This window comes from Suillus paluster (assembly GCF_016628075.1).
Source record: "Suillus paluster strain FC165 chromosome Unknown EDB91scaffold_26, whole genome shotgun sequence".
NCBI lineage: Eukaryota > Fungi > Basidiomycota > Agaricomycetes > Boletales > Suillaceae > Suillus > Suillus paluster.
Genome location: NW_024537586.1, coordinates 418,713 through 437,138, shown reverse-complemented (window position 1 = coordinate 437,138; position 18,426 = coordinate 418,713). Strand labels below are relative to the sequence as shown.

Genomic DNA, 18,426 nt, shown 5'->3' with positions numbered 1-18,426 from the left:
GAGACAGGCTGCCGGAAATCCCGAACTTTCGGCGGTCGAATGAAGGCCTGGACTGATCGATGCTGCAATATTTCACTGACTCCCACTGATGCGATAATATCGCAAGGCATCAGGGTGAAGTAGATGCGAACCATATAATTGAGTTGTGATGTCGCACGGTGACTCGGAAAGAAAAGTCTTGGACAAGATACCATAGGTATAAGTACTTACTTCTGAGCCTGACATGGGTTTCCTAGCCAGTGGCCACTGGTCCACGAGGAATGTCAGGTTATCCTCACAAGTACTTACAAGAGTTGAGACAACGGTTTAGCTGATTTGTGGACATTCGTATGGCTTATCGTGCAGGCTGCAGGGTTATCACTTGAAGCCGACCGCCCACTTGGCAATGACCTGGTGCTTTTCCGCAATGATCGCCCTGCATGAATCGTTACATTAGTTGAAACTGTAAGTTGCAGGAAAGAAAGTATCACAGAAATTCGGGTAGTAACAGCAGCTTGGAATGTCAAAGCCAGACTGAAAGCCTCCAACTTCGACTGGAGCTCTGGTATATTCAGATAAAAATATAGTTTCGGACATGGTCGGGAGCGGGCTTGAGCTGGCTCAGGGCTGAAGTCTGGATATCGGAGTTTGTTTCCACGTGGTCCATGGGACTGAGGTGTCGTCCACTGTTTGTCCACGTCTCTTGTTCTACGGACTTGTCTATTGCTTAGACTGTCCATTGGATTCTTGGGTCGTGAGTGCTTCTCTCTTCTTGATCTCGTCACAGATGCAGTCCAATGATTTCGGTTGATTTTTGTCTGTTATGATCCAGAGCGACCAGCGCGTCTGTAGCCGCGCGTTCCAGGGCAACTATGTCCATACAAATGGATAGGATGCATACTTTGGCCTCCCGGCCCCCTCCAATCGTTCCTGTGTCCACCCATCTACAGATGCCCGCACCTTCAAATGCAGTTTCTCGTGGTGCAGAGAAGCCTCCTTCGCCCGAGCATCCCTCTGCCAGCTCCAATGATGACAGGCAGAGCCAGATGGAGCAGTCACTGAAACGTTCTATCACGCTGGTTATATGGTACAAGGTCAGTTGTTTACCTTGAAAGGGTAACGTTCGGTGACTGTACTAGTCAACAGCCGGCGTGCGATCCCATTCGCCTGAACCACGAGATCTCCACTTTTCCACTGTTTCAGCTGTCGCATTTTCCATCCGTGGTTTCAGACCTGGAACTCACACCCGCTTCATACATCGATACTTATAATAATGCAACAGGGAATTGGGAGCAACATGTGGTTACCACTGTCCGTACGATCGAGACAGACCAACGTCTCCTATATAAGCTCCGCAAAAGTCTTTTAAGTGGGCTTTTAGACGAGGAATGCCGAGGACTCGCAGAGGAGTTAGCACTACAGCCAAAGAAGAAGCAAACCGCATCCCCTACGATTCTCACACAAAATGGCACGAAGAGGCCTGCAACTGAACATATAGACGGCCCTCCTGCGAAAAGACCATACCCTCCGGAAGGGTACCCACACCCGATGTACATACCGCAAATGGGATACATGTACCCGCAGGTCCCGCTTGGGCATCCAATGAATGCACCGCCAGTTGCTAGCCCATCAAACGTAAACAGCCCTGAGGGCGAGATATCCCCATCCATGCCAAACCCATACTCAGGCCCTCCCGCAACCCCAATGAGCGGCCAGCCACCGAACAGCCCAGGGCAGTATCCAGGGGTGTCGCCTTCATCAGCCACTCGAACAGGGCCAGGGGCTGCATTCCCCCAGCACCCCCATCCTCCACTCAAAAGATGGCCTAACGATTATACTGTGTCTGAAATTGCTACTGGCTTCCGGCAGATGGACGCTCTTATTGCCCAGACACCTAATGCGACTCAGCGCACGGCATTCGAACGCATTTTTGGATGCCGGTATGTTAAGTCTACCGTGTGCCGGCACCGTGGGGTGTATCGCAAAGCTGATACAGCAGTCCGGGGCATGTTTGAGGGTATGGGGACGGATGAACGTGCCGTGTGGGGTGAGTTCGTGAGGCGGGTGGAGGGTCGGCCATCAGGAAAGCAGGGGCAAGGAGAAGAACTTGCTCTCCAGGGAGACGTCCATGAGGGAGGTTCGCAGCCAGGTCCAGTTCAGCAGGAACAACGCGGAGGGACGAATACAGGCCCACTTATGGATTCGCTGGTGCAGTCACCACATATGACTGTCCCTTCACCACCTTCTGGTATGCCACACATTAATGGTGCGTGTTTTACACGATCTATTTCCGTGGAGCTTATCGCCTCGTAGGGCATGTTCCTGTTTATGATCCAAGTTTAGCAGATAAAGATGCTGGTCTGTGTGGAACATGAGGTCCGATCTTTCTCAGCGATTTGTACCCCCTTTCCGCGATTCACGAACTCCATGCGGTATTTGTAGGACTTTTCTCGTTTAATTCACAATCTAGGGTTCAGGGTACGCTATATCTACTGATAGTGTGACCTGGCGACAATCCCATGATTGATCTGCGCTCAACCGAGAATACCTCGAGCTTCATTAGAAGCCTCGAGTTCAACCCACCCCTATCAAGAGTTTCTTAACTTAGGACCCAAAGTCAGTCGAATGGATCTGACGATGTCCTTAGTTTTGCCTTTGACTAGGAGTTTTTACCCATGGACGACTAACAGACTGTTCTCGTTAACTCGCGTGGAGAGACTGAGAATTATGCAACCGAGATTGATATTGGTCACATGTCCATGTCTGCGCACTGCCACAGGCATGCTTTTCGAAACGTAAATTTCGTCATCATTCTAGCTTCTCGGTACAACTTCTCGGTATAAGTAATTTGTAAAGATCGTTCTAAACAGCACCGTTCTCTCTCTCGCCTTGACGATTACCACGCTGCATAGATACCAGTTTTCGTCAATTTTTCAGCTACTCGTAATCTAGAGACGAAATTGCCACTGCACTTATGACTGAAGACTCAATTCCCAACACGAGGATCTTCAAAGATCCAGTACATGACTATGGTGAGTAGTCTAGTTCAGTTAAATTTATCATGGCGATCTCATCAGTGGGTGTGACTCTGTGCATCTAATAGTGGAGTACAATCCATGGATTTGCAGCTTCATAGACACGTGAGTTGTTACCTTTGCCGGGCTTCTCGCTGATGGAATAACCTTAATACATTCTCCTAGGCCTCACTTTCAACGGTTGAGATATGTAAAGCAGCTAGGACTCTCGTACTACGTGTTCCCAGGAGCATCTCATAATAGGTTCGAGCATTGTCTTGGTATGAGTGATCACATCTATTTAGATGGTTCGGCTAACGGGCTCAAACAGGCGTCGGCCACCTGGCCAGGATGATGGCTCAACACCTTCAAAAGAGTCAGCCGTCCTTGGGAATCAAGGACGACCATATACGTTGCGTCGAGCTTGCCGGACTGTGCCACGACCTTGGTCATGGGCCTTGGTCCCATGTCTGGGATGGCCATTTCATCCCAAAGGCCCTGTAGGTTTGATCTTGGCTTGCTTTTCCGAAAGACCTGATGACAATATACTAGTCCTAATCACTCTAAATGGAGTCACGAACAAGCGTCGGAAATGATGTTCGATGACATGGTGAAGAAGTACAACCTCGAAATTTCAGATGAGGATGTAGAAACCGTGAAGGCACTCATTTCGGGCAGGAAGGAGCGATGCAAGTACGTATTACTACCTAGTTATCTTCGCTGTTGATGAACAAATGGCTGCCTCAGACTTGGGGCGACTATGCCATTTTTGTTTGAGATTGTTGCCAACGATCTCAATGGCATTGATGTCGACAAGTGCGTCTCTACTCTTCCACAATTTGCAGCGACTCATTCGGAGTTCAAGGTTTGACTACATCGCTCGCGACTGTCATGCTGTTGGCGAAAAACGCAACATTGCCATGACAAGGTAGTTATCAGATTCCTAAGGCTTAAGTGTTCGCTGAATGCTTTTGATATCCATCTAGATTGATCCATTCCGCTCGCGTGATCGACGGTCAAATATGCTATGACATCAAGGATGCAAACACGGTCTACGAGCTATTTTACACTCGCTTCTCTCTACATAAAAATATCTACAATCACAAAACCAGTACGTGGCGCTTTGCGTATATCTCTTTTATGCTGATCTTAGATATAGCTCGCGCGATCGAATACATGTTGATGGACGTACTTCTGATTGCACAGAATCACATGAAGTTTGCGGAGTACATCGATGTACCTGAAAAGTATCTCCATCTCACGGATGATCTCTTCCACCGTATCAACATGACCGAATCGGAAGTGGGTCTATTTCGCTTCTCCTTTTGTTTTTTTCCATTTTATAATTACATTAGGAACTTGCACCAGCGCGCAAAATCATTAACCGCATCCAGACCCGTGATCTCTATCGCCAGGTAGACTACAAGATCATCGACTGGGATGACAAGGAATTTTGTCAGGCACAGATCACGCCTGAGACCATTGTGCATGCTGCTAAGAATGTTAACCTTCCTGGTGTTGAACAGAGCCTTGTCGCTGAGCTCACTGCCGACGACGTCATCGTAGACGTTAGCAAAATGCACTACGGCAGAGGGGTAGACAATCCCATCTATCAGGTCAAATTTTATAGCAAGCGTGACCCAAATGGTGAGCACCAAGTATCGAAATAGGACAGCTGTACTGATCCTTCCCTTAGTGTGCCGGCGGGCTGAGTCGGGAGACGTCTCCCTTTTAATGCCCGAGAAATTTGGCGAGCTCCTCCTCAGGGTGTATACGAGGGAAGAGAGATTCATGGGACTTGTCCAAGCTGCCTACCGCCACGTGCTTAGATCCCTTCCCAATACCCCAGACGAGACAGCCGAAATAGCCATTTCAGTACAAACACCCCCCGCTACTGAACCACCTTCCACCCCGCGCACACTTACGCGTGCCATCAGTCTCGGTATGCCTTCGAGCCGTACCTCAAGACCTTTCGGGCGCACACCTAGCTATTCAGATAACCAGTTTACGACCCTTCCCCCGAATTGCCAGAGCCGCTCTCCGACAAGGACGGCACCGCGAAACCCGAAGAGGGTCAGGGAGACAAGTGTCGAGCTGGACATTGACAATCCCCCTCCGACAAGGAAGAGTATACGTCTGGCGTCAAAGTGATCGTGCGTTCTACCATAGTCCTGATGAACTCTTTTTCCAGTTTCCTGCATGCAGTGTTAGACTCGTGCCTTTGTTGCTTTTCCCTTCCGCATTCAGCCTGTATTCATTCGTGGTTCTTTGGAAAGATGCATTCACTTACATACACATTCTATAACACGGTTTGTACTGTATACCAGGAACATAACATATTTACTTGCTTGGCACCCTTGTGGCACCCCAACGGTTCAAGCTGTTGCACTTGTTCGCCGATGCTATTCCCTAGTAATTTTCAAATATCTTGGCGCCGAGTCAGCACAAACGCGAGCCTATAAGAGTACGCCATGTAGCTTGATGTGGTATTGGCAACTCTTCTCCCTTCACTGGAAGCGCATCCATCAAAATGACCAGCCTGAGTGCGAAGCCCACCGACACCACTTTCTTTCGTATGCCATTAAACATTTCAGAGTGGTGCTAAGGCTGCCCTCACCGACACGATCGCTAGCCGACTTCATGATGGGAGGAACTGCAGCTGCTATATCGAAGACCACAGCCACTCTTATTGAACGCGTCGGACTTCTTATACAGAACCAAGGAGCTATGATTGCCTCTAGAAGGCTTGACCGACTTTACAAAGGCATAACTGACTGCTTCAAACGGACCATCTCAGAAGAAGGGGCCATCAGCTGCGCGTTGTGAACCTTGTAGCACAACCGCTCGTTCTCAAACCAGGACAGTGTGGAGGGGTAATGCCACGAACGTGCTCTGATACTTCCTTCCCTACCCAGGCCCTGAATTTTGCATTTAAAATGCCTTCAAGAAGGGTTCTGGTCGAAAAATCACACGGATTCGGTTTATGGGTCTCGGTATGTAGTATGTTTTTCTTGCATTTTTAAATGGGCGAAACGAGTTGTCAGCCTGAAACGTCGCCAGTGGAGCAGCCGCTAGCGCATCCTCGTGTATTCACTCGATTAGTACGTGTGATTTTTTGGAACGCGAACCATTGACAACGCAATGACGCAGCGCTCGCACACGATTAGCTGCTGACGGTAGAAGCTCCAGAAAAGGTGGGCAGCGTCAAGTTTCCGGCTTGATCGACGTATACATGCAGACCCTCTGTTCCGACGGAATCGTTGGCCTGTACAGAGGATTCGTGCCCGGTATCTTTAGTGTCTGCGTGTATCGAGGACTCTAGTGCGTCAATGTTTTTGCACCAAAATCTATGTCAACGGTGCGTTGTGTTGCACAGCTTCGGGGGAGATGACACAATTAGAGATACTTTCCTAGTCGGAGATCTGCGTGGTGACTTTATGACCTCTTTTTTTGTGGGTTGGATGTGTACAACGGTGAGTCGTACAGCTTGCGGTGATATAGTAAGGGCGCACAGAACGTGAGTCTCTCAGGGAGCGGCTATGATTGCATACCCGCTTAACATTATCAGGAGACGAATGATGATGACCTCTGGGGAAAAGATGGGCCAACATCCAAAGTACGTCTCGACCTACTGATGTCAGAGGCAGGTACGATAACGCTGGAAAGCAGATTGTAGCGAATGAGGGTGTAAGGACGTTGTTTGATGGGTCAAACCAGTGCTGAGTGGTATTGTTGACAGTCTGACACACGATAAGAGCTGGTGCAGGTGCAAATATCCTTCGTAGTGTAGCTGTCGCGGGTGTGTTATCATCGTACGACAAGTATAGATGGTTGTGCTGCATCTGGTTGATATCCCTTTCTGACTCTAGACGTGTCAGATTCTAAGAGTTTGCTTGGGAAAGGTATACTAGGCTGGATCGGGTTGACACCTGGATTGACAATATGGGATATCACTCGTGTCAGCGACTCATACCTCGATTGTAGCTCAAATTGTATTTGTAGAAAGTAGAGTATAGGCGGAGTGCCAGCGTGAATATTGAACTCTGTTCTGGAATAAATTCTATGTTAGAACTACACCGGAAGGCAAGAAATGAGACAATCCACATTTGAGTTGATGGATTGCAATTCAGAGTAACTGATTTGAAGGTGTTCTGGAGCCTTTCCATCATTGCGTATCATCTTGAATTATGGTGCACGAGGTCCGCTCCTTTGCTGAGAAGTCCAGAAATCGCTTGACCAAGCAAGTCATTTTGCACCGTGCTGATTACGAGAAAAATTCTGTTATTTGGCTCAGCAGGTATCGATGACGATATATTGTACATTTTGTTGCTGCATCGGTGAGTAGCCTGGTATCATAAATTACAGGTAGTAGCAGGGCAACGCATTTTATGGTTATACATCTACACACTCATCTTCATTGCAATAGTTGGGTAAGGATCATATCCCTCAACCACGATGTCTTCCGAATCAAACCCGTCAATATCATTGATCTCCCTTCGGAACTTGACCTTTGGGAATGATCTTGGCTCGCGTTTGAGTTGTATTTCGAGAGCATCGACATGATCGCGGTAAACATGCGCATCTCCAAGTTGGATGATGAGTTCGTGGGGTTTGGTTCCCGTGACGTGTGCAACCATGTGCGTTAGGAGCGCGTAAGAGGCGATGTTGAAAGGGATACCGAGTCCGAGGTCGGCAGAGCGCTGGTACATGAGACACGATAGGCGTTTAGGAGCATCCGGTGTGGTAGGGAGATGTACGTAGAATTGGCACATCATATGGCATGGTGGAAGGGCCATCAGCGGCATGGCTACGGAATAGAATCAGGGCACGTGCCGACTAGCAAACTGAAAGTAAAATCACCTGCTGGATTCCATGCACTCATGATTATTCGTCGATCAGTTGGATTGTCTTTGATCTTCCGAATGCACTCCTTTAGCTGATCGACACCCTGACCGGTGTAGTCTGTGTCACAATTGACGTAGTTTGCGCCAAAATGTCTCCACTGGAACCCATATACAGGGCCAAGATCTCCCTCACGTCTGTGTCCCAACCCTTGCTTCTCGAGGAAATCTTTGCTTCCGTTCCCATCCCATATTTTGATGCCCTTCTGCGAGAGCACTCGGGCGTCCGTACAGCCTTGGATAAACCAGAGGAGTTCTTCTACAATAGCACGTAAGAATGTGCGTTTCGTGGTCAGGAGGGGGAGCGTGTCATCTGCGAGGGAGAAACGGAAAGAGGGGGGAGCAAAGATAGAGAGGGTGCCCGTGCCAGTGCGGTCTGGACGAACCTCGCCTACGTCGATGACACGCCGGACGAGGGAAAGATATTGTTGCTCGTCGTGTAGCCCCGTGGGCTCTGCACTGCCCATTGTTGATAATGAATATTGGTTAGCGGTAGGCAACACACCAATAGTTGGCAGCAAGACGCGTCTGGATATTATTGTTCGCAAAACGGTCGATGCCGGCGGTAATTTCCAAAAAAGGGATGCAGCCATGGAGATCGATTTTTATCGATATCGACAAGATATACTAAGAGACAAAAGATGAAACATAGGGCGTAGGTGGTTGCTTAAATCTTTGCTTGATGATCACCTACTTGGGTCCAGGTATTCTACCGCGGGCCGACATCTTGAGGTGCCACGTCTTTTCGGATCCAATGCTCTTGGGTGGCTGAATACTCTCACATTTTAGGGCTCCTTTCCCCTCGAATTCAGTTGGAACTGCTTCTTGGAGCTTCCAGCTGGCCATGGTGCACACAGACCGGGAAATGTAGCATTATGTGTCTCAATTGAATTTACGCGTTTTAAGAAGTAAGGTGCCAAGTCGGGGCCTGGTGCCTATCGCCGATGATCCTATGCAGCGCACCCAGTGCCGCTAACTTGAACAGGTGGTCAAGACAAATCTGGTATTTAGCGGTGAAGGTGACTGACATTATAATAGAACATACCAAGTCGTTTCTTCCTTGATCAACAAATAATCAGGTGGTTTCTTCTGGACACCATGATTCTCGTCGAAGAAGACATCTTGAAGCTATTGAAAACTCGAAAGTCAACAAGCCAGAGTATCACGAAATCGCTTACAGTCACATCTGAAATTTTATCGTCAATTCTGTTTCCTACACATTGTTATGGTTGAGATGAAGATCATTTATACGCGTTTGGGCAATAAAACGCGCCTGTCACACGTTATTTCGTCACGCTTGCGGGTCATGAGAGGAGACTGTTTCAACTGAGGGACCGTCTTCATGCTTCAATCTAGCCTTCGTCGCGTCCTGAAGCTACGTTTTACCACACAAAGATTGGCGCCATTTTGCTGTTCCATCGCCAATCCATCATACACTCACAGTTTGAGCTCCCAGAGTCACACAAGTTCACGCAATAAAACATGGGACGGTCATCTCAGCAACATCCAAAAACCCGCTCGACGCGTGTTTCGATCCCGTGTCAATGGGCTTCTGCGCTCTATAGACAGTCGCATTCTCGCAAAGGGCCCTGACGACGTAGAAACCTACATCCATGACAAAATTTCCGTGACGAAATTTGACAATGTATACCGCTCGACGATGTTCAACCGACTTATCCATTTCTTGCTTGAAAGGCACCTTTTCAAGCTAGCCATCTCAGTCTACAAGAGAATGCTCCAAGAGCAGTTCTTTCCCAGCCGTAACATTAGCTTGAAAGTGACGGCGATGACAGAAATCTTGGATGATATGGCCGACGCATTCATCTCTATCCGCAACGTTGACCTCTCTGCGTCCGGAAATCTGGTCAGCGTCACGGTAACCGCATGTATGCGCGCAGGGCAAATGGACGCTGCAGAACGTTGGCTGAAGAAGTATGAGAGCGACTGCATGGAGCAGGGTGTAGCCCCCGATGCAGCTCCTTACGCGGGCATACTGGAGACATTGCAGGAAATCCAACCCGAAAACTCCGGAGCTGTTCAGGCCACGCTGTACCGCATGCGCTCAGAGGGTGTCACGCCTAATATATCAGTTTTCAACGCGCTTATTCGCTCTAGCCTCACCCGTCGAGAATACACCGAGGCCTTTGGGCTCTATCACGCAATCATGACCAACCGTTCTGCTTCCCTCTTGCCCAGCGACCTCACTTTCAAGAAACTATTCCGTGCATCTAAATTCTTGAGTCACAAACGTTCACGGAAACACAAGCGCCCGGAAAACGCTGTCCCTCCGCGCCAATTGTTTCGGGATATGGTCCAATGCCATCTTCTGCGCACCGGGAATACTCCCCTGGCGCACTCCAACATAGTTTCAGTGTCCTGCCTACACCTTGCACTGCGGACCTTCATGGCTCTTGAGGATTATCCCGCTGCTATCATGACGCTCCGCGGATTCGACTACTTTGGGTTCCGGCCAAATTTACAAACCTATTTGATTGTCATCACCAGTATCGTACTGCGCATAAAACAGGAGCTGGGACACGTCTGCACGACTGACCAGCACCGCTTCGCAGATTTCGTCATGCACATGAAGCCTCGGGAGCCCCCCGACATCGACGTGCTGGAGCGGAGGATTCAACGTGGAGAATCTGTAGTAGAATTATCTGGTCCTACTTGCGTTGGCCCTGAAACAGTCACACACCTCCTCAGCCTCGGGGAGCCAACCACCCCGTCCCAGTCTGAGACAGCGCATACCGGGCGCAGACGACTGCCCACGTCTATCATCCCTACCGTCGATATGCTCGTAGGAACCACTCCCCCCTCACCTTTCCAAGAACTTTCGCTCATACCGCTTGCGAGACTGCTAAGAAAAATGATGTTCGTGAGTCTTTGTAAGAAAGCTGCGGGTGGCAAGAGGGAAGGCTGGGATTGGAAAGCGGCAGTGGGCCCCATATTAACGAGCGCGAAAGAGGACATGTGGCCCAAAATTTGAGCCTGGTCTGGAGCCACGACGAGTAGCAAAGGGAAGACGGAGAAGGACATGTTGGAGCGAGGGGATCGCTTGCCGTCCTCGGCCTCGAGGGTGAGAAGGATGGTTAGGAAGCAGACCCTTCACTCATTGGGGTGCAGAGACTGATAGAGCTGTATACTTGATCCGTGGGCGTTTCGTGTAACATGCTAATACACGCATCCAGTCCTGCGGACGATTGGGAGTGAACAAATGATGAGTTGGGTTTGGCTAGGGGAGGACAAAGACGTCGAATCCGGAGGAGCGGTGACGCTGTAGTTGTGAAGGTGCGCGAGTCCTAGAACACTTGCAATGTGCAAATTTATAGGTAGTGCAGCATATCTATTCCTGTAAATCAGAGCGATAAACCGTCACTCGTCAGATCAGCTCAGAGACTCCATGCGGTCACAGAGAACGAGAACTCATTCAATGTGGTCGTATGGTGTCTCCGACTGACTCGGAGGCTACCAGTGACTTGAATCAAAGGAAGGACTCACCTGTGGCGTACCCTCATTCATCCAACCAAAGGATGCTTCACTGAGAAGGTTTGAGGAGACGATATAAGTACATTGCAAGTTGAGGTCGAGAGCAAAACCGTCGCGAAACCGAGATACAAGGCAAGGGAAGCAGAGAGGACGGGGTGGGGGAACATCATGGGCATGGCATCATATCGACGGTGCGAATTACGATATCGAGAGATATCAACACTTGTCGCGAATTATGATATCAAGAGACATCAACGCTTCACAGAGGATAAGAGCCAGCAACATCAGTCAATGAGATAGTACTCACCTCGTACGATTAGATGCACATGCACCATGAAAACAACTGTGGCGGACCATGAAGGGGCGGTATAAGTAACATTTCAATATGCTTCAGAAACAATGACTCACGGAAGTTGGGATGAGGTGAAAAATACTGACGACCCGGACATCCAAAAATATCAGCACCTCATAGTAGAAGATATCGCTGCCCCATAGAGGGCAAAACCAGGAACAGCAGTGAATGAGATCCTTGTGTCGTTATGTGGCATTGTCGGGGTGACTTTGCTTTATAAAACCGGGGTGGGCTTACTCACGCTGACGACCTCGGCTCGTTGAGCCTCTTGGTGAGGAAGTAGACTGAAATAATGACGCCACGCCCGGACCCGGTCGTCACTGAGGTGCGAACGGGGTGGAACGTCAGTTCCACGCCCCGAGCCACCACAGGGTCCCGACGTGGATGATGCGGCAACCGCCAATGCCCTGAGGATGGCGCAATGTCAGTGGTGGAGTGAGAAGGGGAAAGTGGAGCGTACCCCCTCATCTCGTGCTCAAGCTGACGGAGCGACAAGAATTTCGAGTTGATGTGGTCTGGGGTGCCTATGCCACGTGCGGGCCAGCGACTAGACCGGGGAGATGCTGAGGAAGGCACGCAGGGCGGAGAGCAGTCGGAGAGCTGAGAGCCTCGGCGAATGTGGCCAGCAAACGCAGTTTGAAGAGGATCAGAGGACGCAAGTCCTATCACCTGCGCACCGTCCACGCCGCGAACGGCGCCCGTGAAGGTCAGCAACTGATTTTGTTCCATCGAGTTATCAACTCGTAGACATTGAGGCGTGCTGGAATTTCCCGTAAAAACCTGGCTGTGGTCGATGTTGGTTAGTAGGCAGGAAATGAGGCGGCGAGAAAAGGACGTACCTGCAGCGTTTAGTGTGAGCTCGCCGCCAGATCTGGGCGCGATCAAGAGAATGTCAGTCATCTGGACACTGGGAGCACTATGAGCAAGACACATACCATGTAGTGTCTAGCGGGCAAAATTTAAGGTGTGCGTCAAACCTGGGCGTGGTAGATGTCGGTAAGAGGGCAGGTAAGAAGGCAGTGAGAAAAAGACATACCTACAGCATCACCTGTGCCGTTTATGCCGCGAACGACGCCCAGTATCGTTTCATTTATCGTCATCGACTCGTAAATCTTGCGGCGCGTTCAGACTCTTCTGCGAAAACCTGGGAGTGGTCTGTATCGGTTAGTAGGTAAGTAAGAAGGCGTCGGGAAAAGATATCTGCGGTCTCGGTGTGAGCTCGCCGCCGCCATACCTGGGAGAACGTTAGCCGTCTGACACAGAGGACGCACTACGAACAAGAAACGTACAATGTGGCGTCCGGCGGGCAAGATTTAAGGTGGGCTAGTGGTGGAAAGGACGAGAGCGTTGGTAGGATGCCATGTACCTCTGAGTCGCACGCCACATACCTGACTCGAACGCCCGACATGAAGAGGACACAAATTAAGAGCAGTGAAGGTGAAAGAAAAGAAGGAAGAGAGGATAGAGGAGTCAAGCAGGACGGAGGTGGGTTATATTCACCAGCACGGCGGCTGACATTGTTTGGTTGGTGACACAACAAAGGGGTGAATTTTCCAAATATGGAGTTGATCCAAAGCTTGAAGCTTGAAGCTTGAAGGCGTCATAATTTGTCACGGACGCCATCAAGTCATGACATACGTTACATACCTCATAAATACATATGGACGTGGATATACAGTCAACGAGTGAATTTGAAATTGTTCGACGCATCCAAGACGCACCGGTCACATGATATAAACCTTCTGATCTTAACAGCACCAAACATGGACGCAATCTTGCGATTCGACCTGAAACTTTACGAGTCCCCGTGCCAGTGCAAAACATTACAAAGTGACAAATGGGTCCTCTGCAGGCCAGGGGGAAGTTGGGTGACGTTCCAGGCCCAAGGCTCCTTTAGAGCTGAGCGCTGATTCGTTCATGTTTCTTTTTGTCAACATTGTTCGAACTTCGAACGGCCTAGGGCAATGACATAGTGGAAATACCCAACAGCGGACTGACCATACAGCATAGCAGGAAAGAATGTCAGCATCTCCCGGCCCAGAGTAGAGCTTCGTCCGCAAGATACCCGTCTGCAGAGAACTCAACGCCCTCTGCGAGCATCTCCACCTGTCTATTACACTGCAAACCAGTGTTCTTCTGTCCTCCTCTTGCGCTTGCGCGAGAGCCCCACTCACCGAAGAAACCGCCAACGTAGAGATTTGATGCGGTGGCAAGGTACAAACGGGACAAAGGGATCGTTTCGAAACACAGAACCAACTGGAAAATGAGGTGGTGAGAGCAGACAAAGGGACTGGGTCTAGACGCGCACCTGATCGCCGTGACCATTGCCCAATAGCAACGCAAATATCCTTGTACGTCGTGACACGACCACAAGGGATTGTTTTAGTGAAATCGTATACTGCCCACTGGTGTGGAGTGACGCGCTGGGAGATCCATGAATTAAGGGATGATCTTCGGCAGTCTCAACGCAAGGTGCTTGTCTTGAAGGCATTGCGTTCGTTTTCACTCAAGGGTTAATGCACCTTGCCTATGAAGACAGATTCATGAATTCGAATCAAATGTCACTCGCGCTTACAGTCTGCTAGGTCCTGCATTTCCTCTGCGACTTTGGAAGCCGTTGAGGTTATTATCTGATGTCCACTGATAGCTCCCTTCATTGACCGCAGTTGTGTCCTGATGGCCTACTGGCATTAACTTGTACTATATACTTATTCGGATGTGTATGCAGACAAGGGCTAAGTGTCACGGCGACATGTGACAGAGCGTGTCAATGCGCGTGACACAATGTGACGCGACGTTCCGCGCTCCGAGGGTAAACACGACTGCACCACGCGCACCACTGCAATAGATTGGACAATAATGGGACCAGCTAAATCTTCCAAGGCTGCCGCAGTGACAGGGAAAGATATTCGATCTTTCTTCGGTGGTGCTGGAGGAGAGCCAGTGAGTGTCCTACCTCAATCTATTCCATAACTTTTGCAGACTCCTAGCACAAGGCGAAGTCGAAATCCGACCGTATGATGCTCGATATCGACGACAGTCCACCGAAAAAGGCCAGTCTCAAGCGTAAAAATATCGTCGTCGTCTCTAGTGACGAAGAGGATGAATCGGCCACGCCGTCGCCGCCAAAGAAGAAAATGGCCGTCGCTGCCAAAGCTGCACCGAAAGTAGTTGCCTCGACTTCGAGATCTAAAGTCACTGAATCGAAGGTAGTCGCATCTGCGTCGACCTCAAAACTAACTGCACCAAAGGTGGTCGCGTCAGCATCGACCTCGAAAGTGGCTGCAGCGACAAGCAAGGTTAAGCCTAGTAGAAAGGTGCCTGTGAAGTCGAAGAGAGCCAAGGACGATGAATTTGTGGTAGATTCCGAGGAAGAAGCAGAGGAAACTGAGGACGATTACGACGACGAGGAAGACGTCAAGCCTGAGAAGAAGGGCAAGGCTAAGCCTTCCCCAACGGCAAAACCGTCCCCCAAGAAAGCACCCCCGCAGAAAGCACCCGCGCCAAAAGCAGACAAGGGTAAAGCGAAAGAGGAGGATGCGGCCCCATCCACGAAACCCTTCAAGTACGCTGACTTTCCACGTTCCGCTTCTCTCTCTGAACCCCGTAACGTAGTTGGGCTGCTGCAAAGGCCGCAAAATTGGCTGGACCATCCGCTCCTGGTTCGAAACAGGTCCCTCAGTCCAAGTCACCCGACTGTCTCGCCGGCCTGGCCTTTGTTTTCACTGGCGAACTCAGCAGCTTCGCCAGAGATGAAGCAGTTGACTTGGCAAAGCGATTTGGGGGGTAAGTTACCTTTCTACCGCAACATTTGCAAAGTCTCATCGTTGTTTAGGCGCGTTGTCGGACAACCTTCGTCAAAGACTTCATTCGTCGTCCTCGGAGACAACGCCGGTCCTTCGAAGCTTGCTGCAATCAAGAAGCACAACATCAAGACGCTTTCCGAAGATGAGTTCCTCAACCTCATCGCCACTCGCGAGGGACCTGGCGGGCCAGGTGGTGCGGGATTAGACGATAAGACCAAGAAGAAGATGGCAAAGGAGCAGGAAACGATCAAACAGGCTGCGAAGGCACTCGAGCAAAGAGAGAAGCAAGCGTCGAAGGAAGCTGATAAGTCCGGAAGGTTAGTGTGCATTCATTTTTTTCAACGCATTTTTCAATCATTGCTACAGTTCTAAAACTGACGTATCAAGTCAACTGTGGACAACGAGATACGCTCCTCAGTCGTTGAAGGAGATTTGCGGCAACAAAGGCAATGTGGAGAAAATTCAACAATGGCTTCATGACTGGTAGGTCGTCATAGTCGGCGTCTATTTTGAGTGGATGTAAATCCTCTCATAGGTCGGGTAGCCTGAAGTGTGGTTTTAAGAAGCCAGGGAAGAACGGGATGAATGTCTACCGTGCAGTGATGATCACTGGTCCCCCTGGTATTGGCAAGACTACCAGTGCACACCTCTGCGCCAAGCTCGAAGGATTCACCCCTATAGAACTCAATGCAAGCGATGCGCGCAGTAAAAAGCTAGTCGAGGTAAGCCGGAAGTTGAGCCTTACTTTTCGCTGTGCTCACGAATCTCTAGAGTGGCATGAATATTAGCAATTTGTCGTTAGACGGCTGGATGGGTGGAAATGATGTATGATCATTCAACGGTCTCTGTCACAAAGACTCTAATAGTATGATAGGCAACAAACGCAGCAGGAGTCAAAATCACTGACAAGACCTGTCTCATCATGGACGAAGTTGATGGCATGTCCGCTGGCGACAGAGGAGGCGTTGGTGCTCTAAACGCTTTGATCAAGAAGACGAAAGTACGTTCCGATCCGTCCAATTCGCTTTGAGCAGCCATCTTACCTCATGTTTTTCAGATCCCCATTATCTGTATCGCTAACGATAAAGGCGCTCAGAAGTTGAAGCCGCTTGCCGCAAATACTTTCGGTATAACATTCAGACGGTACGTCAAACTTAACATCAGCTGTAACAGTACCTTATCGTTGCAACAGGCCCGAGGCTCAAGCTGTGCGATCGCGCATAATGACGATCGCGTACAAGTAAGGTGTCTTGACTTTGCATTGAAATTATGCTGATGGTTGACCAGGGAGAAGATGAAGATCCCCGCCAATGTCGTCGACCAGCTTATCGCTGGATCTCAATCAGACATCCGCCAGGTTTTGAATATGCTATCAACGTGGCGGCTATCCAGTAGCAGCATGGACTTTGATGAGGCAAAGAATCTGTACGCACGGTCTTCATCGTTTTATATCCACTGATTATATCGGTAACGCAGTGCAAAAACCAACGAAAAGTACACCATCTTGTCGCCATTCGATGTGACATATAAAATCCTTGGTCCATATGCGTTCGGGCCGAGCGCTCGAGAGACCTTGGGCGACAAGATGGAATTATACTTTCATGACCATTCCTTCGTCCCACTCTTCATCCAGGTGAGAAACAGTGTTTTCCGAGCACTACAGAAACGTTTACCGTCTTAACAGGAAAATTATCTCAAGACCCAGCCTGTCAAGGTTCGAGACCTCGAAGGTCCTCCAAAGATGTTAAAGCAACTCGAGTTGATGGATCGAGCCGCGTCTTCTATATCTGACGCTGATCTTGTCGACGCTCTGATTCATGGGTGAGTGGAATTGCGACATGCTCTTTGCATTGGATCTCTGATGTCTTTCAGACCGGAACAACATTGGTCGTTGATGCCTTTGCATGCGGTGTGTTCGATGGTGCGACCCGCTTCATTCCTGTTTGGTGCAGGCAGCGGATACGGCGGCCAAAATCCGATGACATTCCCTCAGTACGTTCCCCCCGGTTCGCTATACACGTCATTCATATGATGCTCGCAGGTGGCTAGGGCAAAATTCGAAGCAGAACAAACTTAGTCGACAACTGGGAGACGTTCAGGTCCGAATGCGTCTTAAAGTCTCTGGCGACAAGCACGAGATCCGACAGTCCTATATTCCTGCACTATTCCCCCATGTCGTCAAGCCACTGATAGACCAGGGCGCGGTGGGTCTTTCGTCTGTTCTCCCTCATTACTGCTTATCATGTTCTTCGTAGGCCGCTGTCGACGACGTCATTGAGCGAATGGACGAGTACTATCTGTCCCGCGAGGATTGGGATACGGTAGTTGAACTCGGCGTGGACACGCACAAAGATGATATAGTTACTAAGCTCGTCAAGCCTGCGACCAAGGCATCATTTACGAGAAAGTAAGGCTCACCAACGAACTGCGTCTGGTCGTTGCTAACGGTGCGCTCAGGTATAACAGCATGGATCATCCAATACCATTCCACAAAGCCACGGACCTCGGGAAAGCTCCCAAGAAACTCGCAGGAGGCCCAGCCCCCGATCTAGAGGACGTTTTCGATGTGAGTATTTCAAGGACGATCGTCGATATGCACTAACGTCTCTTCCAGTTGGATGACGAAGTCGTCGATGTTTCCGACGATGAAAAGAAGAATGTAAGGGATGAGGACGAGGTTGCTGCTGACAAGTTGTTCCAGGCTAGCAAGCCCAAGGCTCAGAGCCAGAAGGCTAAGACGACTACGATCAAAGGAAAGAAGGCGCAGAATTTTATGTGATTTATTTTTTACCGTGGACGTTATCGTATCGACATAGAATCATAATAGAATCTTTTCATGGTGTCTGGCTTATCTCTGCTTGATCTCAAGGACGACGCAGCTGCGC

At 49.6% G+C, this 18,426-nt stretch overlaps 7 protein-coding genes across 7 annotated transcripts; 5 read left to right on the top strand and 2 right to left on the bottom strand.

Moving 5' to 3' along the window:
* The first annotated feature begins 687 nt into the window (after nt 1-687).
* EDB91DRAFT_1133850 (uncharacterized protein) lies at nt 688-2,761 on the top strand. Its single transcript, XM_041318746.1, has 3 exons — nt 688-1,073; nt 1,126-2,245; nt 2,293-2,761. Exons 1-3 carry the CDS (start codon nt 852-854, stop codon nt 2,352-2,354), a joined length of 1,404 nt encoding a protein of 467 aa, XP_041177197.1. The 5' UTR covers nt 688-851; the 3' UTR covers nt 2,355-2,761.
* On the top strand, nt 2,762-5,448 carry EDB91DRAFT_1133849 (uncharacterized protein). The gene is made up of 11 exons (XM_041318745.1): nt 2,762-3,011; nt 3,083-3,119; nt 3,180-3,274; nt 3,325-3,493; nt 3,546-3,686; nt 3,741-3,809; nt 3,859-3,921; nt 3,980-4,104; nt 4,153-4,295; nt 4,349-4,640; nt 4,690-5,448. Exons 1-11 carry the CDS (start codon nt 2,954-2,956, stop codon nt 5,142-5,144), a joined length of 1,647 nt encoding a protein of 548 aa, XP_041177196.1. The 5' UTR covers nt 2,762-2,953; the 3' UTR covers nt 5,145-5,448.
* Nucleotides 5,449-5,633: 185 nt separating this feature from the next.
* EDB91DRAFT_1237389 (mitochondrial carrier) lies at nt 5,634-6,904 on the top strand (the record flags this gene model as incomplete). Its single annotated transcript, XM_041321584.1, has 10 exons — nt 5,634-5,815; nt 5,853-5,880; nt 5,909-5,993; nt 6,059-6,098; nt 6,144-6,314; nt 6,370-6,466; nt 6,524-6,609; nt 6,641-6,700; nt 6,749-6,826; nt 6,880-6,904. The coding sequence occupies 10 exons, from the start codon at nt 5,634-5,636 to the stop codon at nt 6,902-6,904; spliced, it is 852 nt and encodes a 283-aa protein (XP_041177195.1).
* A 355-nt stretch (nt 6,905-7,259) lies between these two features.
* On the bottom strand, nt 7,260-8,436 carry EDB91DRAFT_1347176 (thymidylate synthase/dCMP hydroxymethylase domain-containing protein). Its single transcript, XM_041325913.1, has 2 exons — nt 7,854-8,436; nt 7,260-7,800 (listed from the first exon to the last, which is right to left on the bottom strand). Exons 1-2 carry the CDS (start codon nt 8,359-8,361, stop codon nt 7,394-7,396), a joined length of 915 nt encoding a protein of 304 aa, XP_041177194.1. The 5' UTR covers nt 8,362-8,436; the 3' UTR covers nt 7,260-7,393.
* A 759-nt stretch (nt 8,437-9,195) lies between these two features.
* Nucleotides 9,196-11,246, top strand: EDB91DRAFT_1133833 (uncharacterized protein). Its single transcript, XM_041318744.1, has 2 exons — nt 9,196-10,867; nt 10,910-11,246. Exons 1-2 carry the CDS (start codon nt 9,237-9,239, stop codon nt 11,025-11,027), a joined length of 1,749 nt encoding a protein of 582 aa, XP_041177193.1. The 5' UTR covers nt 9,196-9,236; the 3' UTR covers nt 11,028-11,246.
* Nucleotides 11,247-13,658: 2,412 nt separating this feature from the next.
* On the bottom strand, nt 13,659-14,178 carry EDB91DRAFT_365738 (uncharacterized protein). Its single transcript, XM_041327014.1, has one exon. The coding sequence runs from the start codon at nt 14,058-14,060 to the stop codon at nt 13,758-13,760; it is 303 nt and encodes a 100-aa protein (XP_041177192.1). The 5' UTR covers nt 14,061-14,178; the 3' UTR covers nt 13,659-13,757.
* Nucleotides 14,179-14,544: 366 nt separating this feature from the next.
* Nucleotides 14,545-18,391, top strand: EDB91DRAFT_1133827 (replication factor RFC1 C terminal domain-containing protein). Its single transcript, XM_041318743.1, has 18 exons — nt 14,545-14,678; nt 14,732-15,300; nt 15,351-15,521; nt 15,571-15,858; nt 15,908-16,024; nt 16,077-16,263; nt 16,313-16,366; nt 16,416-16,541; nt 16,599-16,684; nt 16,734-16,781; nt 16,829-16,966; nt 17,018-17,174; nt 17,226-17,362; nt 17,414-17,533; nt 17,583-17,745; nt 17,797-17,948; nt 17,999-18,107; nt 18,156-18,391. Exons 1-18 carry the CDS (start codon nt 14,595-14,597, stop codon nt 18,318-18,320), a joined length of 2,871 nt encoding a protein of 956 aa, XP_041177191.1. The 5' UTR covers nt 14,545-14,594; the 3' UTR covers nt 18,321-18,391.
* The last annotated feature ends 35 nt before the right edge of the window (nt 18,392-18,426 follow it).